This window comes from Malania oleifera, chromosome 8, assembly GCF_029873635.1.
Source record: "Malania oleifera isolate guangnan ecotype guangnan chromosome 8, ASM2987363v1, whole genome shotgun sequence".
Taxonomy (NCBI): domain Eukaryota; kingdom Viridiplantae; phylum Streptophyta; class Magnoliopsida; order Santalales; family Ximeniaceae; genus Malania; species Malania oleifera.
Window position 1 is genome coordinate 105,257,065 of NC_080424.1, and position 27,061 is coordinate 105,284,125.

General features: G+C 35.4%; 2 protein-coding genes across 2 annotated transcripts; both read left to right on the plus strand.

Annotated features, from left to right (window-relative positions):
• Positions 1-1,676: 1,676 nt before the first annotated feature.
• LOC131162126 (probable nucleoredoxin 2) lies at positions 1,677-6,085 on the plus strand. The gene is made up of 3 exons (XM_058118297.1): positions 1,677-2,007; positions 4,512-5,033; positions 5,193-6,085. Exons 1-3 carry the CDS (start codon positions 1,846-1,848, stop codon positions 5,817-5,819), a joined length of 1,311 nt encoding a protein of 436 aa, XP_057974280.1. The 5' UTR covers positions 1,677-1,845; the 3' UTR covers positions 5,820-6,085.
• A 3,976-nt stretch (positions 6,086-10,061) lies between these two features.
• Positions 10,062-25,480, plus strand: LOC131162127 (calcium-dependent protein kinase 29). The gene is made up of 8 exons (XM_058118299.1): positions 10,062-11,316; positions 22,216-22,359; positions 22,570-22,722; positions 23,079-23,194; positions 24,256-24,423; positions 24,636-24,763; positions 25,043-25,142; positions 25,256-25,480. The coding sequence occupies exons 1-8, from the start codon at positions 10,614-10,616 to the stop codon at positions 25,328-25,330; spliced, it is 1,587 nt and encodes a 528-aa protein (XP_057974282.1). The 5' UTR covers positions 10,062-10,613; the 3' UTR covers positions 25,331-25,480.
• Positions 25,481-27,061: the final 1,581 nt, after the last annotated feature.

A 27,061-nucleotide genomic window follows, 5' to 3' on the forward strand; every position in this document is an offset into this window, starting at 1 on the left:
AATATAATTTAAAGTTAAAGTTAAATTTAAACTTAAATTTAAATTTAAATTTTTAAATTTAAAATATATAATTTTAACAATTTCCCTTATAAAATTTCCCTTATAAATTTAACAATTAAACACATTGTTAATTTTTTAAAAATATAATTGGAAAAAATAAATTTCTCAATAAGTTATAAAAATGCCTCGTAATTATAATGCTACAAAATGTTTATTGGATGTAATATTTAAAATTAACAATGTGTTTTATTTAAATTTAATTATATTTTAATTATAATTTAAAATATTTTAAAATGACATTAATTTAGTAAATAAAAAAATATATATCATTAATATAATGATTAAAGTCAAATAAGTGGATTAGGGACCGAACAAAAATTTCGAATTGACTCCATTGATACTTTGGGTCAACTAATTATATACGTATGACAAAATAATTTGTATTATTTTAAAATTTATTAAAAATATTATTAGAAAAAATAAATTTCTCAATAAGTTATAAAAATGCCTAGTAATTATAATGTTGCAAATTGTTTATTGGATGTAATATTTAAAATTAACAATTAAACATTTTGCAAGACAAATTTAAATTTTTAAAAAGGGAAAGTTATAATTAAATTTAAATTATAACTTTAAAAAATTTAAATTTAATTAAATTTTAAATTTATAAGGGAAAGTTATATTTTAACAATTAAACAATTGTTATATTTTAAATTTAAGTTTATAAAATTTATAAACTTAAATTTTATATTTTAAAGTATAATTAAAATAATTAAATTTAATTATAATTAAAATATAATTAAATTTAATTATAAATAAATTTATATAAAACACATTGTTAATTTTAAATATTACATCCAATAAACATTTTGTAGCATTATAATTACTAGACATTTTTATAACTTATTGAGAAATTTATTTTTTCCAATTATATTTTTAAAAAATTAACAATGTGTTTAATTGTCTAATTGTTAAATTTATAAGGAAAATTGTTAAAATTATATATTTTAAATTTAAAAATTTAAATTTAAGTTTAAATTTAACTTCAATTTTAAATTATATTTATAAGGGAAAGTTATGATTAAATTTATTAAAAGGAAATGTTTATTATTTAGATTTAAATTTGTAAAAAGAGAAAGTTATAATTATCGCTACAGGATTAATCTGCGAGATTTGCTCATTGCCACGCGTCACTACTTTATTGGTCAGAGGCTTTAAAGCGGCGAGATTTTAAATCTCGTCATCACGTGTCAGTTTCTCATTGGCTGAGCTTTTAAATCTCATTGGGAAAATTTTTCCCAATAACAGTATTATTTGATATTTTATTATTTTTTAATAATAAAACCGGAGAAAACTCAAAATTAAGGTATTTTATGACAACACGGACCTCACCGTTGAATAGACAAACATGTTCAAGTGTCACCTCAACAACTCCAAAAGTGCATCACCCCTCATATACGTGGCACTTCATGGCTGCACTGGGTTTGACCCTGTGGCGATAGTCAACAATCAGCGAATCTGCTACGCCTATAATCACGTGGTGGGTCCTGGGGCCGCATAGCTGCTGGTGTGCATGACATTTACCCTATACTTCCTCCCCCACCGATCCGCTATTCAGCTGCTACGTGTCCTCCTGTGGTTTCATAAGTATAGTTATATATATATATATATTATATATATATGTATATGTATATGCATATGATGTATGATGTCAATGTGATAAATGATGTGAAGGGGAAAAGAATATGGTCCTGAGGAGCGAGCGACGACCTCCATAACAGAGAGAGAGAGAGAGAGAGAGAGAGAGAGAGAGAGAGAGTGAGAGAGAGTGGGAGATAGAGAGTCATGAGGTCGCCGAGGAGTGAGAAGAGCGGCGGAGATGACCGATGGAGGGTGTTGAACGGCGATTCTGCGGTGGTTTCTAGTCGTCGCAGCTCGAGGCTTTCTTTTTCTGCTCTCTTGGCCTCCCAAGATCGTGATTTTCTCCTCTCTCCCACCGGAACTCAGGTTCCTTCTCTCTCTCTCTCTGTGGTTTGGCGGGATGAATTTTTTTCTTGTTTCTTTTTTTTTTTCTCTAATTTTTTGCTGGATTTTTTTTTTTTTTTTTTGGATCTGCTTATTGTTTATTTCGTTTTTTAGGGAAGACAATGCGAAAAATGAACTAGAAAAATATTTAAGATAATTATTTCGTAAATAGGAAAAAATCTGCAGTTTTATATGCATATGATTTTTTTTTTCATTTACTAGAAAGAAAATATCTGGATGTTTTAAAGGTAAATATAGCCACGCGCTGGCGTGCACGTACGTAAATATTCCTGCCAGAGCTAATAATTCCTTGTAATTAAAAAAATAAATTATATATATATATATATATATATGTTATGAGACCGGCGTAATCTGATAATTTAAAATTTTGATTAAATATTATCTCATCGCCTGCTATATATAGTAATTATTGTTGATGAATAATCACTTCAGAAGTATATTTAATTAGGGTTGCCGATGGAATAAAATTTTGGTTAAACTCAGACATTATGTTAAATTAGCATGCTTTGATTCTGAGTTTGTAAGCTCGGGATGATTGAAGCAGTGTGTAGAGTATATAGAAGTAGCTGCCTGGAATAATTATGATCGTTTCTTGACATCTATTCATATGTATGGGTGATGAGTTGAAATAACAGTATATTACAGATATTTATTTTTCTTATATTCAAGTATTAAATATTAATGGATGAACATGAACAATAAAAAAAATTACGCAAAGAGAGGGAAAGGGTTAAGAAAATTAAAACGCAAGAAAAAAGAATCTTGAGTTAAACTTGCTCAGCAAAATAATTATGCAAAGCAGTATTATTATTCTCATGCTTTATCATTTCTTAAGCATTTTCGATTCTATCTTTTTCAAATCTCTCAACAAACAGATGAGGATGCAGCCTTTTCGAATTCGCAATTTGCTACTTTTCTTATGGAATCATTCCCAAAAGCAATGAATGCATATGGGAAAGAACTACTCTGCCACCTTTCCATGTCGCCCACATATCCAAAAATCGTCAACACTGCTAACCTCTTATTTGAAGTTGTCATTAGTCATCAAGTTTCTTTTCCCACCTCAATGATCAGCAGCCATTTCTCCTCTCGATTCAAATAAGACAAATCGTTGTTTGAACTAAAAATAATTTTAATTATATTCATTTTTCCATGTGAGTTCGACAAAAAAAAAACTCCGAAACAAATCTAACTTAAATTCTTATTCATTTTCCATGCCACTTTTGACAACTAAAAGTGGAAAATAGAGACCCAAAAACACAAAAAAAAAAAAAAAAAACTGTTGGAGGGAGTGGGTAGGGATGGTTGTGATAATGGGCTACTGTAGAAAATGCCAAATTCAATGTGCAGACCTCTAAGTTGCTTAGGAAGAGGGCTATGGCACTCTTAAGTTTGCTATTTATCTTTGTCCCGTGGCCAACCAAAGTGAAAGGGACTCGTGTCTTCCCTCCTGCCCCCACTTTATATCTCTTCAGCCGGGTCCACCAGCTGCCAACACGTGGACCATTCATCTCTTTGCACCTGGAATAGAATCTCGTCCCCGCCTACCTTTATCACCTCCTACCTGTGTATCTTCTCCTACTTACAATATATATTTAATTGGGTAGATAGTGTTTGGCTGCATGGAAAAATTTGAGACTTGCATTTTTAGAAGAAATTTAATGTATACAAATTTAAATTTAAATTTAAATTTTGAATTTTATGTATCCAAATGCAAGGTTGTTTTCGTTTATATAGGGATGAAATCTGAGGTTTTTAATTTGTGAGTTTTAGTACGGACTAATAGGGAAAGAATCCATCATTTTTTTTTATGATTCGAAATTCTAAATTATCTACATCAAATCGAAAGATGAAAAAATTATTACTCATTCATTGACGCGCCTCTATCAAACAAATCCGGAGTAAAAGAATTCACCGTTGCCCATTACTGCGATACCTTTTTTTCCTGCACCTAAAAGTTGGTGTCATCCTATCCGAGTACCATATGCATGTACCATCAAGATCTTTCACAGAACCAGATCACATGAGTTGCTCAATATTATTTCAAACAAAACCCCACATGAAAAAAAAGCTGTCTTTTTTTCTTTTCTTGTCTTTTTTTTAATGACTATCCATCTCAAAAGTTCTACCAAGTTTTATGTTATATGTCTGTAAAAAGTGCTTTATAATTTGTTGCTTCAAGAACTAGCTCTTTTTTATTACTTGATCACTGAAGAAAACAAGGAACTGAGGTTTTTTTATTATTTATGTTATGAGTTTTTGTTATTTGTTTTCTTCAGTGGTTTTTTCATTTGCAATTCGGTTTGATTATAAAGTATAATAATCAAGTAATATGTTCAATCCATTTCGTTTGATTTCATTTTATTTTTATGTATCAATATGTTAAATTGTTTTCATTTTACATAGGCTGCACCTCAGTATATAGTTCTTGGCTTTTATACATTGACCCATTTCCTTAATTTCAGGTTAAAATTTCCGAGCTTGAGGACAAGGTACTAGGTCTGTACTTCTCGGCCAACTGGAACCCCCAATGCTGGAACTTCACCCAAATTCTCGCCGGCGTGTTCGAGGAACTGAGGACCAATCACGGTAACAATGGGTCCGGTGGTTTCGAGGTGGTGTTCGTGTCGTCCGACGAGAACTCGGAGGCATTCGACGGCTACCGCGCGTGCATGCCGTGGCTGGCGATTCCCTTCTCCGACGTCGAGACCAAGAAGGCCCTGAACTGCCGGTTCGACGTGGAGGGCATCCCTTGCCTCGTCATTCTCCAGCCGAGTCACGGCTGCGCCGGTGGTGAAGAAGTAGCGGCGTTGAAAGACGGCGTTGAAGTCGTCTACCGGTACGGGGTGGCGGGGTTTCCGTTTACGGCTGAGAGGGTGGAGGAGCTGCGGAGGGAGGACGCGGAGAGGCATGAGAGGCAAACGCTGACGAGTTTGCTGACTAATCGTGATAGGGACTTTCTATTGGCTAATTCCGCACCTGAACAGGTCTGTCACAATCCAATTACAATATTCACCAACAGGAATAGCAATATTCCCATTCTAATTTGCTACCTGTTTTATTATTATTATTATTATTATTATTATTATTAAGTGGGAGAGACGAATGCTGATAAGTTAATTATAAGAATGTTCAATTTCTTGCAGGTTCCTGTTGCCTCGTTGACAGGTAAAACAGTTGGGCTATATTTCTCAGCCCAATGGTGCCTTCCATGCGTGAAATTCACCCCCAGACTCATCTCAATCTACCACAACATCAAGCAAATGCTAGCTCAAGACCCAAACGAGGACTTCGAAATAGTCTTCGTATCGAGCGATCGCGATCAAATGACATTTCGTTCTTACTTTAGTTTCATGCCATGGCTAGCGATTCCGTTTGGAGACCAAAACATAAAAGACCTCACCAAGCATTTCGATGTCCAGGGAATTCCATGTTTGGTGATCTTAGGCCCCAATAGTAAGACTGTAACCAAACAGGGGAGGAACCTCATCAATCTGTATCGGGAGAAAGCGTACCCTTTCACGGAGGCCCAATTGGAGGTTTTGGAGAGACAAATGGACGAAGAGGCCAAGGCCTTGCCTAGGTCGCAGTTCCACCACGGGCACCGCCACGAGCTCAACTTGGTCTCAGAGGGCTCCGGGGGAGGCCCGTTTATATGTTGCGACTGCGACGAGCAGGGCTCTGGATGGGCTTACCAGTGCATCGAATGCGGGTACGAGATCCACCCAAAGTGCGTGAGGCCCGCGGACCGTGGCTCGGGGGCTGCCAGGTGAGGCTAGTGCTCAAGCTAACTTGGGCTGGCGTTGGCTGTTGGCTGTGTAGAGTGTGCTTGTGTGTTGGGCCTGAATGAATGGGCCTTGCGTCTGTGTCTCTGTATGTATCATGTTGGGTTGGGCTTGTGTGGGTTTGACTGAATGTGTGGGCCGGGGGGGGGGGGTGTAGTTGCACAAGGTGTATATAGGCCTAAACTCGGCCTTGCAAAGTAATTAGAGCCGTTTCCTTTCCTAAATAAGCATCACTCGGCTCCTTGTCATTGTAAGAGCTTTGTGTAATTGTGGGAGTTTTTCTCTTTCTTTTTTTTTTCCAAATTAGTTGGTCTGTCCAATCATTTTGGATCAACTAATTGACATTATCATAACAAAAAATATTTAGGGTAAAATGCACTAACCTCTCCATAAGTTTGACAACAAGAGAACGACCTTCCCTTTCCTTCCCTCCCCTGAGGTTTCAAAAAATTTAGGACAAAATGCACTAACCTCTCGAGAGGTTTAAGAAAAAGACAATTATCTCACATGAGTATATAAATCTCCCATTGTACTTTGCCAAAAGATAAAACTTTTTTGAAGGGAGGTATATGTTTTTTGAACAAACGTAAAGAGACGTCTGTGACATTTTTAAAATTTTAGGAAAGGTTTGTATCATTTTTTACAAACCTCAAGGGAGGTCCTTAACATTTTTGAAACTTCAGAGAATGTCTCTATCTTTTTGGCTAAATCTCAAGAATGGGAAATGTTTTTTGCCCAAAATTTCATAATAATTTATTTATTTTGTTAAAAATGTGACAACATAAAAATTATTTATAAATTATAAAAATACCTAACATTATAAAACAAATAAAACATAGTTCAATATTTTTAAATTCAAATAATTTATCAAATATAGTGTTAAAAAGAGATAAACTAAAATTTTAAATTCATTCATTATAAATTAAAATTATAAAATTAAATATCAATGTTTTTATACGTAAAAATATGAATACTAATTGAATAAAAAAAATTCAAATCTATACTAATTGGTTGATCATTGTTTGAGACAATTCACCGACTTTTCCTACTTTTATTTGAGTTGCTATATTATTAAATATGATATTCAATAAGACTAAAAAAGTAAATCACAATTCAACAAATCGTCCAATTTGAGCTTATTTTTTAAAGATATATTTACTCATTTAATTTTCATGAAATATATGTATATAGCAAATATTTGTAATAGTATAATTATTTAAGTGTTTCTTCTTAACTATCATTTATTATATTTTTATTTTTTAAAAGCAACAATTTAATTTGTTGTCATGCATATGTCAACTAATTCACCGGTTAAATTATTGGGTGTTCAAGTCACCTATGAGTTAAAATTTTAAAATATACAATAATCAAATGACCAATTTTTTAACTTCATTTATTAAATTAACATTATTTTTTTAATTTATCTTATCAAAATTGATTATAAGAGCAAATTGGTCATTTTAATAAGGATAAAATTTATTTATTTTTATTAAACTTAATGGTTGACCAATGGTCAACTAAAAGAAGATTCATTTTGTCAATAAAATTAAATCTCCAAAAATTTTGTGATAATTTTCGAAAATGCAGAGGATGGAATGTCGTATTTCGAAAAGTAAGGGGATGTTTCTGAATTTTACCCTAAAAACAAAACTAATATGTTATGTTATAGTAAAATAAACATGGCTGAAATGTTTTACCATATTGCAATCATTAATTATTTTGGTTGGTTGGATCATAATATGTGTAAATTTTTTTATTTATGCTTATTAAAAATTCTAAAACATGAATTGAATTCAGTTTAGATATTTATTAAGTCTTTTGTATTGAATTTAACTTAACTAAATATCCTCTAACTGTCAAAATAGGATTGTAAAAAGATGATACTTGTAAATAGTCAAAATTAAAAATTTAAAAAAAAAATCAAAGCTTTGGGATGTGCATTCAATATCTGAAGGTTTAGTGATTAATCACGAAAACAGTCTCTCATTACTCTATTTGTAGCTTAAAATTCAACACCTTATATTCAAATTTTCATGAATTTAAATAAGATAAAATATATATTATATTATATTAAAATTTGTACAACCTCATACAAAAAATTTAAGCAAAAATTAATAAAATTTTATAAGATAGCTAAGGAAAATATGGAATTCATCAGTCATTATATATTTGATTAATATTTAAACTCATAAATTAAAATAATTACAACTAATGTTTAATTGTATTTCTCGCTTATATAGATTCAAGATATAATGGGGTCTATTATAATTAGTAAATTATTATTATTTTTATTTGAAGATTTTTTTTGTATTATTATTTTTTTCTTTTAGGGTCTGTTTGAATCAATGATTTTATGTAGGGAAAGGACAAGAAAGGAAAATGAGGAAACATAATTTTCCTTATATTTTCATTCTCTACTAGCTACAATCAAAAATGAAAGTTTGTTTTAATATAACTGAAAATTAGAAAAATTAAATATTAATGATATGCAAAATCAATTTTTGGTTTATTATTTTTTTTTCTTTCTCATTTTCCTTGATAGCCAAATATGAAAATAAGGATTCTATGTATAGCTTCTCTAAGCCAAGTTGCAGCAGCTGATGTTTCTCTGGCCACTTCCCTTAGGACTTTGTCACCAAAAGAGAGGATGGTTGCACTATGTGCTTTCTGCAACATTTCTTTCTTCTCTTTCTCTGCTGGCATGTTCTTTTTGCCCAGCAATGCATCTTGCAGTCCCTATTGAACCAATAGGGCTCTCATCTTGATCCTCCAAAGGCCAAAGTCATTCTTGTTGGGAATTAAGAACAAATTTTCGTGAAAAACAAAATAGAGAAAGAATACATAAAAAAAAAAATCAATCACACGCACAGGACAGTATTTACGTGGTTCAACAATTTTGCCTATGTCCACGGAGTTGTAGGGATTTCACTATAATCAGGAAGAAAATACAGAGAGTGCGGCGGTACAATGCTCCCTCTCTCGCTCTCTTGCAAAGTGTGACCACATAACCCTAATCACTCAAAAATAATCATTTTATATGCTACACACAAGATTCCGAATGGGCTACAAAATAGGCCCAAAAATTTTTCCCATGCCCTCAAACCCCCACAACTACCCAAGCCACAGCGCTCATGGACTAAATTTTAGGATAAAAATCTCTCATTAAAGAAAAGTCGAGTCATCATTTAAATTTAATACAACTAGGCTCCACAAAAGCCCAACAATTCTCCCCTATGAACTTCTCAAGATTGAACTTAGTTGTCCCCATTCTTACATACTAGCTCTGATACCACTTGTAAATTCTTTTATGCTGAATATATCAGCACAATTTCAGAACATCAGCCAAGAATCTGAGAAGATACCTAATCTAGAATGACATAATTGAAAAATGTAGTAAAAAGAAAAACACACAGCAATTAACGTGGTTCGGTACAAGATGACCTACATCCACACAGCAAGGGTCGCTCTTTATTAAAGATTAAAATCAAAACACCAAGAGTACACAACAAAAAACTCAAGCCTCCCTCACAGATCTTCTCTTGGCTACAAGGAATATTCTCTCAAGGTTTTGCGGGCTTCTTTTCTTTCTCTTTGTATCTGATCTCTTGCTTAATTGTTGAGCGTATCTGCATTGTTGTTTCTACCAGCTATTTATACATCTCAACTTGATGCCATGTGACTTCTTCATATGGTCTTGATCTCATTCTGTTACACCAACATTACTAACAGACTTGTAATTGACTTACAATTGACTTGAGATTGTATACTGTTAGCACATGTTGCTAACTTATCCTAGTTAACACTTACTTATAATAAAGAGTTAATACCCTAAGACGCAAAATTTTATTTTACTTCGATACCATGAAGACAGTTAATTAATCAATAAAGCCTAGAAAAAGTCCTAACTTAAATCTTAGACTTAAACTTTACCCTTTTGGCCCAAAACCTAACATAATCCCACAACACACATGCAAAAATCATCGCAATCATCATTGCCACGAAGATTATTACATTTTGTCCAAATGGGTTCATCCAAAATAAGTAGGAAATGATAAACGAAACCCCTTCGGACCCATCAATGGATGGGAATGTTGGTGGGGTCGTCGACAATGGATTCTTCATTTCCAGGAAAGAGAAAATAAATTCTTACATCCATCAGGCCGAAAGGGGTCCTCCATTTACGCGATAAGGATACTTCAATTCCCGCGTTATTCCTCATCCTTTTCTCTTGTTTTTTTTGGTCCATGGAAAATATACCAAGAAAAGTTGCAGATTATATTTAAACTTGAAAAGAAAGCTCAAGTTTTAATCCCCTGTAACGGCTACTTCTGCTGTTAACGGTTCTAAAACAACTAGCCTTTTTCCCTTTGAGTCCCTCTTCTCTTCTCCACCATTTTGCCGCCGTGGAGGAGGTGGTCGGTGGCGGTCGTCTTTCTGAGCTTATGGGCATTTTCGCGAACCTCGAATACAATCAAATGAAACGGTAATATGCTTTTGGGGAAGTTAATGACAAGACAAGGCCACCTCAAAATCACGAAACGGACCTAATCTCTCTCTCTCTCTCTCTGAGGAAAGCGTGTCTGAAGGTAAAAGTGAGGAGCGATGCTCGGTAAAGGGAAAGAAAATCCAAAGGGGAAAAGAAAAGCAAAGCACCCAGAAAAGTTACGGAGGCAGGTTTGGTTGAAGCAATCCACTTCGAAACCATCTCTATAAATTCCCAACTTCTCCCAGTCGGAAATGAAATCAGAAATCTCCTGAATTGAAACTCAGCTTCTCTCAATCATGGGAATCTGCTTCACCAAAACCCACGAAATCCCCATCTCCTCCTCCTCCGATTCCCCCCCTCACCAACACCGCCACCAACAGCACCATCAATCCAAGAAAACCCGAGAACACTCTGTGACCAAACCAGCTCCTGCCCAAAAGCCAGCTCCTGCGAAATCTTTTGCCCGAACTGCTACGCTTTGGTCGAACACTGGTCCGATTCTGGGCAGACCCTATGACGATTTAGCCTCAATTTACGATATTGGGAGAGAACTGGGGAGGGGTCAATTTGGGATAACTTTTATCTGCACAGAAAAGGCGACGGGCTCGACATACGCGTGCAAGTCGATATCGAGGCAGAAGCTGACAAGGAGCAAGGACATTGAAGATGTGAAGAGGGAGATTTCGATAATGCAGCATTTGTCGGGGCAGCCCAATGTGGTGGAGTTCAGAGGGGCTTACGAGGACAGGGAGAGCCTGCATTTGGTGATGGAGGTGTGTACCGGCGGCGAGCTTTTTGATCGGATTATTCAGAGAGGCTTCTATTCGGAGAAGAAAGCGGCCACGATTATCCGACAGATTGTGAATGTGGTCAATGCGTGTCACTTCATGGGCGTGATGCACAGGGACTTGAAGCCTGAAAATTTCTTGTTCGTGAGCCAAGATGAGAATTCGCCGTTAAAGGCCACGGATTTCGGGCTGTCTGTCTTCATAGAAGAAGGTTAGTAGCAACTAGTAATAAATGAGTTCTCTTCTGTTTTTGCTTTTCGGACTTGCTTCGTACCAGAAGAAGGTTAGTAGCAAATGGGTCTATTAAATTTCTGCTGTTTTGACTGAATTCATACTAGAAGAAGGCTACAAACAAATGGGTTGTCTTCAATTTTCTATTTTTGTAGTTGCATGTTACTAGTAGAAGGTTATTAGCAAATGGATTATCTTGAATTTTTGCCTTCTGGACTTGCTTCATAACAGAAGAAAAGGGTTGTCTTCAATTTTTTTTGCTTTTTGGACTTGAGTTCATACTACAGAAGGCTAGAAACAAACGGGTTGTCTTCTTCCATTTTTGTAGTTGCTTGTTACTAGTAGAAGGTTATTAGCAAATGGATTATCTTGAATTTTTGCCTTCTAGACTTGCTTCATACCAGAAGAAAAGGGTTGTCTTCAATTTTTTTTGCTTTTTGGACTTGAGTTCATACTAGAAGAAGGCTAGAAACAAACGGGTTGTCTTCTTCCATTTTTGTAGTTGCTTGTTACTAGTAGAAGGTTTTTAGCAAATGGATTATCTTGAATTTTTACCTTCTGGACTTGCTTCATACCAGAAGAAAAGGGTTGTCTTCAATTTTCTTTTGCTTTTTGGACTTGAGTTCATACTAGAAGAAGGCTAGAAACAAACGGGTTGTCTTCTTCCATTTTTGTAGTTGCTTGTTACTAGTAGAAGGTTATTAGCAAATGGATTATATCTTGAATTTTTTTCCTCTTAGACTTGATTCATACCAGAAGAAATTTATTTATTTATTTATTTATTTTTAAGCTAGGCATACTAGAAGAAGGTTAGAAACAAATGGGTTCTCTTCAATTTTTGCTCATGTAGTTGCTAGTAAGGTTATTTGCAAATGGATTATCTTGAATTTTTTGCTTTTTGGACTGGCTTCATACTGGAAGAAGGTTAGAAACAAATGGCCTCTCTTCATTTTTTGCTCTTTCCCTCACACTTAATAACTGACCACCTGTCAAATTTTAGATGATTTGAAAAAAATACTTCTAATCTTTAAATTATAGAGTACTTGACTATATTTATACAAGGCAAGAAGCTTAACTAACTATAACTATAATAACTAACTCATCTTCTCCTCTTCCAGTTTAACATGTGTAGCCTTAGATTTTAACTCCCTTTGTTCAATCCATGAGGCAATATTCCAACACCCCCCCCTCCCCTTCAAGATGAACATGTATATTGAGAATGTTCATCTTGCTGAGATTATGATGAAATGGAAGAGAGCCAAGAAGCTTTGTGAAAATATCTACCAATTGCAATCGTGAAGGAACATGGAAGAACTTGATGATATTTTGTTGCAGCTGTTCTCTTACAAGATGATAGTCTATCTGTATGTGCTTTGTTCTCTCGTGTTGGACTGGATTAGTTGCAATAGACAATGCTGATTTACTGTCTGTGTAAACCAAAGCTTGCTGCTGATGGTTGATACGTAGGTCCTGTAGTGCATAAAGAAGCCATTGAATTTCACAAGCTGTTGAAGCAAGGACCCTATATTCTGTTTCAGCAGAAGATCTGCTTATGGTAGCTTGCTTTTTACTCTTCCAAGAAATTAATGAATCACCCAAGAAGATGGCAAATCCAGTTACACTCCTTCGAGTGTCAATACACCCTGCCCAATCACTGTCTGAGAAAACCTTGAGCTGCAATTCTGATGAAGCTGGAAAGAATAAGCCTTGGCCAGGGGTTGCCTTTAGATACTTGAGAACTCGAATGACTGCTTGGAAATGACTAACAACTGGTTTGGCTAAAAGCTGACTGAGAACTTGGACTGAATAGGCAAGATCAGGTCAAGTTAATGTTAAATATAACAACCTCCCAACTAATCGTCTATAGGCCAAAGGATCTTCATACAAATTAGAATCTAAAGCAGTGAGCTTTAAATTCGATTCGATTGGAAAAGCTGCAGGTCTTGCACCAAGAACTCCAGCTTGTTCAAGTATGTCTAGAACAAACTTCCTTTGACAAATTGATATACCAGTTTTAGATCTTGCTACCTCCAATCCGAGAAAATATTTGAGTTCCCCCAAATCTTTAATTGTAAACTTATCATATAGAAAAGTTTTAAGCAATTGTATTTCAAGCAAGCTGTCACTGGCCAAAAGAATATCATCTACATAGACTAGTAAAGCTATGAAGGATGATTCAGATTTCTTGATAAACAAAGAACAATCTGAGCTACCATGAGTAAAACCATAAGCAAGAATGTTGTGGATGGTTTAGCAAACCATTGCCTAGATGCTTGTTTCAAACCATATAGACTCTTCAAAAGTTTAAAAACTTTATATCTCCTTTGACAACCAAAACAGGGGGCAACTCCATATAGACTTCTTCATGCAAGTCACCATGTAAAAATGCATTATTAACATCCAATTGGTGAAGATGCCAATTTTTAATAGCAGCTATAGCAAGCAGTAGCCGAATGGAAGTAATCTTAGCTACTGGAGAAAAAGTGTCAAAGAAATCCAATCCTTCTTGTTGAGTGTAGCCTTTAGCTACCAATCTAGTTTTGTGTCTTTCTATAGTTCCATCTTCCTTATACTTGACTCGAAATATCCACTTACAACCTATGGTCTGTTTATTTTTAGGAAGGTAACAAGTTTTCAAGTCTTATTTAACTTTAAGGCATTTATTTCATTTTGCATTGCAGTTTTCAATTCAGGAATTTTAGCAGCCAATTTGTAACTTTTGGGTTTTATGGACGCTGAAAGGGATACTAGAAAAGCTTTTTGAGAAGTAGACGATCGATTTGCAGAAAGAAAATTAAATATGGGATATAGAATACCTTTATTAGGAGAGCAATCAGCAATAGCAGATGAGTGAGTTGCATGTGGAACCTGTGAAGCAGTACCACAATAATAATCCTGCAAGTAATTTGGCATTCGTTTAATTCTTGAAGATTTTCTAAGTTGTGGTGAGGCAATATTCAGAACAAGGACATTGTTCAAAGGTGGTTGATGGTTTGTAAGATTTTGATTTGAGACGAGGTGTTGATTTTATGGTGGATGTTGATCAAAAAGAATATTAGAAGAATGAAAATAGAAATCTGAAGTAGAATTTGTTGGAGGAAATAAGAAGGTATGTGCTTCAAGATTGGATGGAAAAGCCTTGAAAGGAAAGACATTTTCAGAAAAGACTACATTTCTTGAAATGAATATCTTATTTGTATTAAGGTCCATTAATTTGTACCCTTTATGTCAGAAGGATAACCTAAGAATAGACATTTGGTAGCTCTCGGGCCAAATTTATGTCTATGATTTGTGAGTGTTGATGCAAAACAAAGACAGCCAAACACTTTGAGGTGAGAAAGATTAGGTGGTTTATCAAATAGCATTTCGAATGGTGTTTTGTTGTTAAGAAGAAGAGTAGGAATTCTATTCATAATGAGTGCCACAGTTAACACACAGTCATTCCAAAAAATTAAAGGCATGTTTGCTTGAAACATTAAGGCCCTGGCAGTGTTTAATAAATGTTGATGTTTCATTTTCACAACTCCATTTTGTTGTGGAGTTTCCACACAAATTCTTTGATGTATAATGCCATTGACATTATAGAATTGAGTCAAAAGGAATTCAGGGCCATTATCTGACCTTACTGTTTTGATAGGAACACTAAACTGTGTTTCTACCATTTTGGAAAAAATTTTAAGGATAGAAGGAACTTCAAATTTCATCTTGAGCATGTATACCCAAGTACAACGTGTATAGTCATCAACTATAGTAAGGAAGTATTTGAAACCAAAATAGGAAACAACATTGAAGGGACCCCCATATATCACAATGGATCAAGTCAAACTTTTTATTTGAAATGGTTTGAGATACAGGAAATGCAATCCTTCTTTGCTTTGCTAAATGATATACATCACAAACATTTGTAGAATTGAAAGATATAGATGACTCTAGCTGTCTAAGAAAAGGTAATCTTGAGTTAGAAACATGGCCTAATCTGTAATGCCAAGTATATAATTGATTTTGAGTAATAGCTGAGACCAAGGAGGAAGAATGAAACTTGGGTTGGTTGCAGGTAGCAGCTTTTGAAGTAGCTTGAGATAGGTGGTACAATCCATGTTTCTCAAATGCAATCCCAATCATCTTCTTTGTTGATTGGTCCTGTAAAAAGCAATAGGAGTCAAAGAAAGAAACACAAATATTAGACTGCTTTGTTAGTTTAGAAACAAATAGTAAATTGAATGAAAAACTAGGAACACATAACACATCATCCAAAGATAGTGTGTTTAAGAGACAAATATTGCCAATATGTGAGGATGGAATAAAGTTCCCATTTGGCAAATTAATAGAAGTATTGATTGATTTAGGTGGAGAGGAATATAATAGCGGTGAACTGATCATATGATCAGTTGCACCTGTGTCTAGAATCCATAAGCATACATCTTGTAAAGATGAAGAAATAGAATAGCAAAGGTTTGAAGGTTTACTTGAAAATTGAGAAGTAACAATGTTTACAGCTGGTGAAGTTGTTTGGGTGGATATTGGAGATGAAATAGAATTTGCAAGTGCTAGCAATTTATTGAATTCCTCATAAGTGAAAGAAAATTTCTGATCCTCATTACTATGTTGAACGGAAACCTCAGAGGTTGATATAGCAGCATGAGTAGTGGGTTGTTTCCGTTTCCCTTTTGGTCCAGTCCAGCCAGGAGGGTAACCATGAAGGTGGAAACATTTCTCTACTATATGTCCATTGTATCCACAATGAGTGCAATATAGAGAAGATCTCTTCTGTTTGTCTTTGGAAAACTTCGATGGAACAGATGGTTGAATACTCTGTTTGGCAATCAAAGCGTGAGTTTCATTGCTGATAGAATTATTTAGTTGTCTCTGACTTTCCTCTTGAAGTAGTAAAGAGAATACTTTTGCCATACTTGGTAATGGTGAAACCATAAGCAATTGGCTTCGAATTGAAGCATAGGAGTCATTTAGGCCAACCAAAAATTTTAACACATAATCAGATTGTTGTCTATCCAGCAAAAAATCAAACAGGTTGTAGGTACGTGTTGCCATCTTTCCACGGCTATAGGTTGGGAATGGTCTGTAATTAACATACTCATCCCATAATGTCTTGAAATAATTAAAATACTCAGTAAATGATAAAGAACCTTGATTAATAGAACTTAGAGATTTTTCAAGATGAAAAACTCTTGGACCATCGCTTCTTAAGTATCTTGTTTTCAACTCTTTCCAAAGGTCAACAGCAGATGTAACCTAAAGAAGACTATTCCTTATTTCCTTGGAAATATAATTCATTAACCACGAGAGAACCATATTATTAGCATGCAGCCAAGTAGTATGAAAAGTACACTGATTAACATGAGGAGCAAGAATCGAACCATCAATGAACGCTGCTTTATTCTTGATTGTTAGAGCAATGGTGATTGATTGACTCCTTGCGATATAGTTATCACCAGTAAAGATTTCAGAAACAAGTAATGCACCAAGATTGTCACTTGGATGCAAGTAGTATGAACTGGATGAATCGTCCGAAGGATCGATCGTGCGATGAGAAGTATGAGAATTGATAGAATTTTCGTCGACAAAAGTCATTTCTGGAATTTCTCTATGAAATGCAAGAAAATATGTATAAGAAAAATACAAGAAAGATTTCAAAGCAAAATATTTCCTTACAAAACTAAAGAAAGATTTTAGAGCAAAATCTTTCCTTTCAAAAACAGTCGCAAAGCCAATTCAATATACACTTGGGGACAATGCTTGCCACTCGATACAAGGCCAATGCCAAGCAGCAGTGTCTTTTCATTTACAAAAAGCTTTAACTGCTAAACTATCATCTTCTCTGCTTTTCTTCAGATCCCTGTGAGTATTGCATGCGGCTTAGTTGTTTTGCTCTGATATGATGTCAAATTTTAGATGATTTGAAAAAAATACTTCCAATCTTAAAATTACAGAGTACTTGACTATATTTATACAAGGCAAGAAGCTTAACTAACTATGATAACTAACTATAACTATAATAATTAACTCATCTTCTCCTCTTCCAGTTTAACATGTGTAGCCTTAGATTTTAACTCCATTTGTTCAATCCGTGAGGCAATATTTTAACACCACCAACCCCTTCCAGTTCCACAATCGATGTGGGATAACCCCAACAATATCCCCCTCACACATCAGGCTCCAAATCGGCTGCACCACGTACTCGGCATCTTGAGAAGAATGTTAAACCATGGCTCTAATACCAGTTGTTAGCGCTGGAGGAGTCCATGGGTGGGTTTGATATACATGGGTGAACACCAACTTGACACAAAATCTTAAGCCTGTTGGGTCTTGGGCCCAACCATGTATATAAGCACCCCATCATCTACTCAATTATTCCAATGTGGGACAAACTCACAAGTGGAATTTTCAACAATCTGATACCACATGTTAACACCGGAGGAGCCTATGGGTGAGCTTGATACACATGGGTGAACACCAACTTGACCCAAAGGCTTATATCAAACCCACCCATGGGCTCCTCCGACACTAACAAGTGGTATCAGAGCCGACGGTTCGCAACTCTGGGTGAGCGACATCGTAAAATATCGAGACGTGAAGCTAATTCTCCTGACATACTAACAGTTGGAGGACCAAGTGTGTGACCGAGGCCAATAAGGATCATCTAGGCTTGGGATGGATCCAAATAGGGTCAAGACGTGAGAGGTAGGATTGGTTGGGAGGCACGTAGAATGCAACATAAGGCTTTAGGGGTAAGGCCCACTTGAGCAACTATTGGCAAATTGGGGTTACTCCCATAGAGGTAGACGGTTTTCGTTCAAGGGGGAACAGTTGGAACTCACAAGTGAGGGGATATTGTTGAGAATAGTGTACAAGGAGAGGAGATTTCAATCCGAGAATCTTCATAGCAACAAGAATCAATTGTTTCTCAGAGGCCAAGATGAGAAATTCAAAAACCTGCTCGGTATACTGATATAGTGGCCTATGCACTTCTAGTTGTAGATGATGATGTTCCTTGCACTTTCAAAGAAGCAATGAAGAACTCTAAATCTAACAAGTGGTATCAGAGCCGACGGTTCATAACTCTGGGAGTGGGAATGTGTGACCGAGGCTAAAGAAGGATCATCTAAGCTGCCAAGACGTGGGAGGTAGGATTGGTTTGGAGGTTCCACTTGGAATACAATCCGAGACACGTAAGACGCGGTGATAAGGCCCACTTAAGCAAATTGTTGGAAAATTAGTCCCATGAAGGAGAAGATGACTTCCGTTCAAGGGGGAGCAATTGGAACTCACGAGTGGTGGGGCTTCTGTTCAAGGGGGTGCAGTTGCAACTCACAAGTGGGGGAGCTTCCGTTCAAGGGGAAGTAGTTGGAACTCACAAGTGAGGGGGAGATTGTTGAGAATTCCACTTGTGAGTTTGTCCCACATTGGAAAAAAGTGAGTGAATGATGGATGCTTATATACATGGTTGGGCCCAAGACCCAATAGGCTTAAGCTTTTGGGTCAAGTTGGTGTTTACTCATGTGTATCAAGCACACCTATGGACTCCTCTAGTGCTAACAAATTCTACTTGTAAGTTTGTCCCACATTGGAAAATTTGAGTGGATGATGGGGTGCTTATATACATGGTTAGGCTCAAAACCCAATAGGCTTAAGCTTTTGGGTCAAGTTGATGTTCACCCATGTATATCAAACAAATCCATTGGCTCCTCTAGCACTAACACTCCATACGAGTAGAAGGTTAGAAATAAACGGGTTCTCTTCAATTTTTGTTTTTTCGACTTGCTCCACACTAGAAGAAGGTTAGTAACAAATGAGTTCTCTTCAATTTTTGCCTTTTTGCACTTCATATATGAAGAAGGTTAAAAACTGGTGGGTCCTCTTCAATTTTTTGCTTTTTTGGACTAGGTTATGATTTCACTAAAAACTAATTGAGGGTTTTAGTTAAACTTCCAAAAGTTCTGTAATTGTGAAGAAAACTTTCAGATTTCATTTCACTTGAACTCAGAACCTCAACTTTCTATTCTATCCTTTAGGTTAGGCCATTTTTTTTTTATTGCCATTTGGAGCTTGAGTTTGAGTAATTGAGTATTTGAGTGACTTTAGGGAATTGCAGCTGGACAGAACCTTGCCCATGGAGTATGTGGGTAATTATTTCATATAGACCAATATTAGAAAAGCTTGCATTAGTGTTTAGAATTTCTACAGAACCCACTGCGGGTCAACAACTCCAAGTCATTTAAGAAAGGGACTAGTCAACCAAGTCAGTGGTTTCTTTTTTAAGATAGGACGAAAAAGGTGAGAGAGTTTTTTTAAGAAGCCAAAGCACATCAATGGCAGGCAAAAAAGTAGCTTGTCATGCCATTAATAACCTATTACACAATAATACAAGCATGAGACATATTTTAATAGTTTAGCGAGTTACTATCAATTTCCACCAAATAAAGAGGTCTAGACTCCAAACTATCATGAAAGAAATGGTGATTAATATTTAAGTCTAGCAGATTTTAAATGGGATTCATTCGCTATGACTATGGACTAAACATTGTTTACCTGTTGAATGATGTTATTTTTTCTGACCAGAATCATTGCTTCTTTTTAAATACTGATAATGAAGTACTATTTTCAGTATTTGGTTTGAAAATATCAAATTTAATATAGTTGGACATAATTCTAATTGTCAGCAGTTTGAAGACGATGAGTTCATGCAGTTTTTAACTTTGTAAAACAATATAGCAAAGACATTTACCATAAACTATTATACTGACGACCAGAGCCATTGCTTCTTTTGGACTGATTACATACTAGAAGAAGGCTAGAAACAAATAATCAATTTTTTGCTTTTTTACTCGCTTGGCACTAGTAGAAGGTTATTAGCAAATGGATTGTCTTGAATTTTTGCTTTTTGGACTTGCTTCATTTTAGATGAAGGTTAGAACCAAATCAGTTCTCTTCAATTTTTGTTTTTGGACTTGCTTCATACTAGAAGAATGTTGGTAACAAATGAGTTCTGTTCAATTTTTTTGCCCTTTTTTACTTGCTTCATGTAGAAGAATGTTAGATACTAGAGGGATTTGCAGTAGGACAGTAACCTTGCACATGGAGTCTGTAGGCAATTATTTCATATAGACTACTATTAGAAAAGGATTGCATTAGGGTTTAGAATTTCTCCAGAACCTACTGCAGATCAACAACTTTAAGGTAGTGTTTGGGAGCATGGATTTCGAGGCTTAGATTTGGATTTGTGTGATATGGAGAAAAAACAACAAAATTTTGTTTGACATTTTGTACAAATTCACACAAGCCCAAATCTAAGGCTTGAAATCCATGCTCCCATATGCAAGGTGTTGTTGATGAAAGGGACTGGTCAACCAAGTGAATGGCAGACAAAAAATAGCTTGTTGTGCCATTAGTAGCCTATTACACAATACACACGCATGAGACATATTTTGGTGACTTACTATCAGTTTCCACCAAATACAGTGGTCTAGACTCCGGACTACTGTAGGAGACATGGTGACTCATCTTTAAGTGTAGCATTGTAGCAGAGTTTAAGTAGGATTCATTCAGTATTACCATGGACTAACCATTGTTTACCTGTTGGAATAATGGATATTGGAATGAAATACTATTTTCAGTATTTGGTTTGAGAAAAAAAAAATCAAATATTTTATAAAATACTAACTGCCAACCATTTAAAGACCATCACACCATGCAGTAGTTTTAACTTGATATAAAAATAATGTAGCGAAGACTTTTACCATAAACTACTATTATATTGCTGTCCTGGAGGTAATTGTCCAAACTATCCATTATTTCAATCCTAAGTTGATGGTTCTGTAAGCTTAGCAGCAAAGAGCTTCTGTTCTGTGGGTGGTGATCACCTGTTGATTGAACTAGATTTCCATCAAGAAACAATTCACGGATTTGGAGAATTTTTTAGTGTAATAGAGTATTCATCAATTTAAAAGATTAGTTTCCATTGGATTCTACATTTTGTATGGGTGCAGAATGCACTAATGATTTTGTATTATATAATATGTGCATGTACACTAGCTATTAGACACAAATGATGCATGTGTAGTTTGTTTTCATTTATTTTTTATATAATTAATTAATTTTTTTCAGTTAAATTCATTTAATATATCTATAAAATTGATTCAGCATTGCCAAATGAATCTCGTAAATTGTTGGATGATATATGGTCATGAAGTTTTTCATTGAAGTTCTATTTTTTTTTGGAATATGTAGAATATTGAGAAATAGGGACCGAAGAAAGAATTGCAGTTATGAACTAGTTATTAGTTATAATATTTAACTAATATGAGTTGCCAATTTTTTTAACATTACATTGTCTTCACTAAGCAACGAATCTTTGCGTAAGGGTATTTTAGGAAATGAAAGGTGGACATTAAAGTAGGGGATTCCTTTTATATGTGTAATAAATAAATATAAATAAATGGAGAAAGTGAATTTCTTTAATTGGCGACTTACTTATTTACCTCACCTGTGTAATTTTAATTTCATTGTTTTTGCAATGGAACTATCATGCATTTGAATGAAAAAAAAAAAAGAAGCCATACCCAGTGCACAAGGCTCCCACTTTGAGTGGGGTCTGGGAGAGGTGGATGTCGGCAAGCCTTACCCCCATTTTTGGAGAGGCCGCTCCCAAGTCTCGAACCCGAGACCACCCCCATACCAAGGCAGAGGCACTTGCCATCGCACCAAGTCACGGCCTCTATGCATATGAATGAAGTATGTACTAATTAATTAACCTCAATTTTATGTGGGTTATCACTGTTCAATCTATGTGTGGAACTTTCACTGTAGCAGTCTCCTCTTTCACTTTCCCTCTCCTGAAGAAATGACATGAATTATTCGGCAGGGAGAGTTTATGATGATCTTGTTGGAAGTGCTTACTATGTTGCCCCAGAAGTGTTGCAGCGGAACTATGGGAAGGAGATAGATGTTTGGAGTGCTGGAGTTATCTTGTACATTCTTCTATGCGGGGTGCCTCCGTTTTGGGCTGGTGAGTGAACCTCTCTCTCAACCAGTGGTTTGAAGAAAAAGCTCAAGATTTTTTTACAATGGATTGTGAAGACAGTCTGGCAAAAGAGATGTACTGAATAATGATTTAGCATATTAGTTTGCATGGTTATCCTCCCAATTTACTTTTTACCTGTTCTGAAATGAGCATTTGCTTCGATATTGATGCATGGATGAATAAATTTTACTTCAGAGACCGAGAAGGGCATATTTGATGCAGTCTTAAAAGGTCAAATTGATTTCCAAAGCTCGCCATGGCCTTCTATATCTGGTGTTGCTAAGGATCTCATCAAGAAAATGTTGACAAAGGACCCTAAAGAACGGATTACTGCTGCCCAAGCGCTTGGTAAGTAGGCAATTAACCGTGAAAAGGCTTTAAGAAACCCTTTTCAGGAAAAATAAAATAAAAATCCCCTCCACTTGTTCCAGTGGTTTCACTTGGGCAGATGATTTCCTGAATTGGAAACGAACTTTTTTATTAATAAATTTTAACCATGGATACTTGCAAATCAGCTGGGTAAAGTGATTGTGCATGAGATGATTAACATCACTCATTTCTCCAGCTTATCTAAATGGTATCTAGGTATGCATTGTGCTATGCAATTAGGCAATAATCATATCTTAGATCACTGATTTAAAGCACATTATTTTGAGGTAATTGATTGAACTGTCAATGTAATTGGCATATGATATGTGAACCAGAACATTCATGGCTTAGAGACGGTGGTGAAGCATCTGACAAACCCATTGATAATGTTGTTCGGATTAGGATGAAGCAATTCAGAGCAATGAACAAAATGAAGAAACTTGCTCTAAAGGTACTGGTCAACACCTTCATAATTCGTGTCAAAATTAGGCTGAATCTTAATTGGATACTTAATGAGAATGCTACTTCGAGTCGTTTCATGATTATTTGAGGTTTGGAATGATCAAAATTATTCTTCCTTTTGCTTTTTTGGGATGGTTTGAGGAAATGAAATTATTCTACTCCATTAAGATTGCATTGAAAGGTGTGATCTAGCAGCTAAATTGAAGTCATGAAGAAAGATTGCAAGTAATTGGCCAAACTTTGTGACTAATTCAATTCAACTCATAATACTTTGGAATAGCTGAAATTAAATGAGGAAAAAAAGAAAAAAGAAAAAACAGAACCGTTCAGTTTGAATAATGTAGGGCAATAAGTTTGTGTCCAATAATGTCTCCTTCAAAAGTTCAAAAACATGTCATTTTGTTTCATATTTAAAAGTAAAATGGTATTTGGACACGCTGGCAGTACACGTACACCTGGCTGTGGGGGTTTGGATCTCGGGAGGTATACAACCCCTGTACAACTAGTTATACATATTGGATGTACGTATGAGGTGACCAAATCATTTTTAAAAATGACCAGGTGCTTTTGTTCACTTTAGAAAAAAAAATGAACCCAGTCCAGATGCCTTGTAGAGCACCGACAGAGTTTTTCGCTTCGTCAGGACTCAGATTCATTTTGTTTAGGGTCTTGGCTCTAAAATGTTACACTCAAACCGTGAGCAATGCCTCATCCCATGATTGTGTATTTGGTAAAGGCATTCTTGGAGGATTATTCAGTGGGGAGACCCTATATTTGGATCTACCCAATCACACTGATTGGGCTTATCCTTTTCCTCATCTATTTTCATTACTTGGTTGTGGACCTGATTTTCAAGTCAAATATCACCAAATATTGCTGTAACTGCATAGCAGTCTTAAGCACGACAATTTGACAACTTGGAAGTCTTCATAGGTTTTCTATTCCCCAGTTGTCGTCCATAAATACTCATAATTGTACCTCAGAAAAAAGCAATCCCATTATAGTTTTGGCCATCTTTTTATCTGAAGCTGTTGTCTTATTACCTTGCAGGTAATAGCAGAAAACCTTTCAGAAGAAGAAATCAAGGGCTTAAAAGAAATGTTTAACAACATAGACACAGATGGAAGTGGTACAATCACTTATGAAGAACTCAGAACTGGATTGTCCAGGCTTGGTACCAAGCTCACTGAAGCAGAAATACAGCAGCTCATGGATGCTGTAAGAACTTATAGCATATTACCATTACAAATTCCTTTTGTTTCTTTATATTCAAGCAGAAAGCAGACAAAATTTTATTAACACCTAAAACATATTTTCTTAACTAGACAAGTCATTATTCGAACCCCCACATCTCCCCCACCCCCCAAAAAAATAAAAAATAATGCCAAGCCCACAAAAAATTCGTTAACTAGTACTTTTGCTTATGACAGGCTGATGTTGACAAAAATGGAACCTTAGATTACATGGAGTTCATTACTGCCACTATGCATCGGCATAGGCTTGAGAGAGATGAGAACTTGTGGAAAGCTTTCCGGCACTTCGACACAGATGACAGCGGGTGGGTGTACCATTATTTTTTCCTGCATCCTGCATAATTGATCTTTCTTGTTATAAAAGCAGATTTAATACCGTTAAGATTTCAATCTCGGTGAACTCCTGGGAAGGGAAAAACACCATTCGAAAGAGGTGTTTGCATCTTCCTATGGAATAATGGGTGAACTTAAATTTAATAATAGATACTGAGCTCTTCGATTTACAATTCCTTGAACAAATAATCCGTGTGAGATTGGTCTCTTTGGCTTGCAATGAGTTAAGGGGTTGTTTTTATCTTCACCAGGTTCATAACAAGAGAAGAGCTAAGACAGGCTATGTCTCAATATGGAATAAGCGATGAAGCTACTATAGACGAAATCCTCGACGATGTAGATACAAATAAAGTAAGCTAATGTTTCCTGAATCCCGATCATCCTGTATATATGTTGTCCTTTTTCTTTTGATTTAGTGATGCTTCTGCCTTCAATCTCTTTTAAGTTTGGATTCTTTTGTGTAGGATGGAAAAATCAATTATGAAGAATTTGTAGCAATGATGAAGGGAACACAAGAGCCTGATGAGAAACAAAGATAAATTTATTGCTCCTATCAAGAGCTTTTACTCACAGAGATTGATCGATCTTGGGTTGTATACATATGCGTGTTGTTCCCGAGCTTAATAAATTGCTTCCCCCTTAACTGTTCAAGTGAACAAAATACTGAATAAACAAAAGAGGTTGCCACATTGCTTCGTGTTTACGTCTGGTGTTTATAATATATACTAATACGAGTATTTTTGGACGAGAAGGAAATGCTTTAAAATTTTTATTTAATCTTTGTCTAGAATTTTGAATTCATTATATCAGTTTTGTGTGGGTCCTTTAAATATTTTTCAATTTATCAAGCTCGCCTAGTGTGTTTGGTACAAATCATTTGAATTTACCAAATATAACTTTTTATATTTCGGCATTCAAATGAAAACCTTACTTCAACATCAAAAAGTTTGGGAGATTGTTGATGTAGACACCCCAATTTTAACCCGACCGCTCCGAGAAGACCCGGCATAGTAAAATTGACTTTTAGTCCCTGAAATTGGAAGACCTTTTTTGAAAAACTCGATTAAGTCTTGAGTCTCTGAAATTTTATTCTGAAGTGCCGGACATTTTTAGACTGGGTCTTCCAAACCGAGCCCCGTTCTATTTCAAAATTGAAGTCCCGGTTATTTTTAATGAAGCCCTTTTTCAAAAAAAATCAAGTCCTTGAGTCCTTTAGTTTCATACTTGAGTCTCAGTATTTTTATTTTCCCAGGTATTTTAGAAAAAATAGAGTTCTATTTTATTTTAATTCTAGCTTTTATTTTTCTCTTGAGGTACGATTATTCCAACAAAAAAAAAAATGAGTCCATTTAATTTTAAGTTTCAATCGGAGTGTCTCAAACTTTAGTCAATATCCCTCAATGTCAAAATTTGAGTTCTTTATTTCTTTTCGTTTGGAAATAGAGTTTTTCAATTTTTAATTTGAGTCCTAGAATTTTTAAAATCGAGTCTATTTTGAATTTTTAGATTGAGTTCTTAATTTCTTAAATAAGTCTTTTAATCTTAAGATCGAGTCGTTTAAATTTTAAAATTGGGTGTTTTGGTCATTGCGGTTGTTTTTTGTGGTGGAATTGGTCAACTCTGATTTTGGTCAAAGTTGGAAGGCATGAAGTCACATTCCTAAGCAAGCTTGGTCAACTCCGATGTGGAATTTTGATTAAAATTAAGCATGCATGAAGTCACATTTTATTAAAAGAAAATGCATGAGAGTCGCGCCCAAGTTACATGGGTACTTAAATGCAACATGAGATACAAAAATGCAACATATAGTAAAATAAAATACAAAGATACAAGTGGATAGAACAAATAAAATACAAGGAAAGAAAAAGCAAGTACAAAGAAAGGTTGTAGTACAGGGAATATGGGGGTACATCCATTACACGAAGATACATACAAATATTACAAAAAATAATAACAAATACAGGCAGTCCCAATCCCTATCTATCAGCTGGAACAGTTGGAGCCCCCAGTTCACCTGCACACAAAAAGAAAAATAACACATCAGTTAGCAACTGAAATTCAGAAAAAAATAATAATAATAAAATTCACATGCGCAAGGAAGGAGAATGAAGGTTGTTAGAATTATTCCCTGCCAGAATTCCCTGATAGAATCAAGAGGGAGAGGGGAATTTATTAAGCCACACTAGAGGGGAAGCCAATTTGGCGCCAAATCAGATCCCCAACCTCCCTATAAATAGGGAGGCTCGTATATTGCATCACACACACAAGCA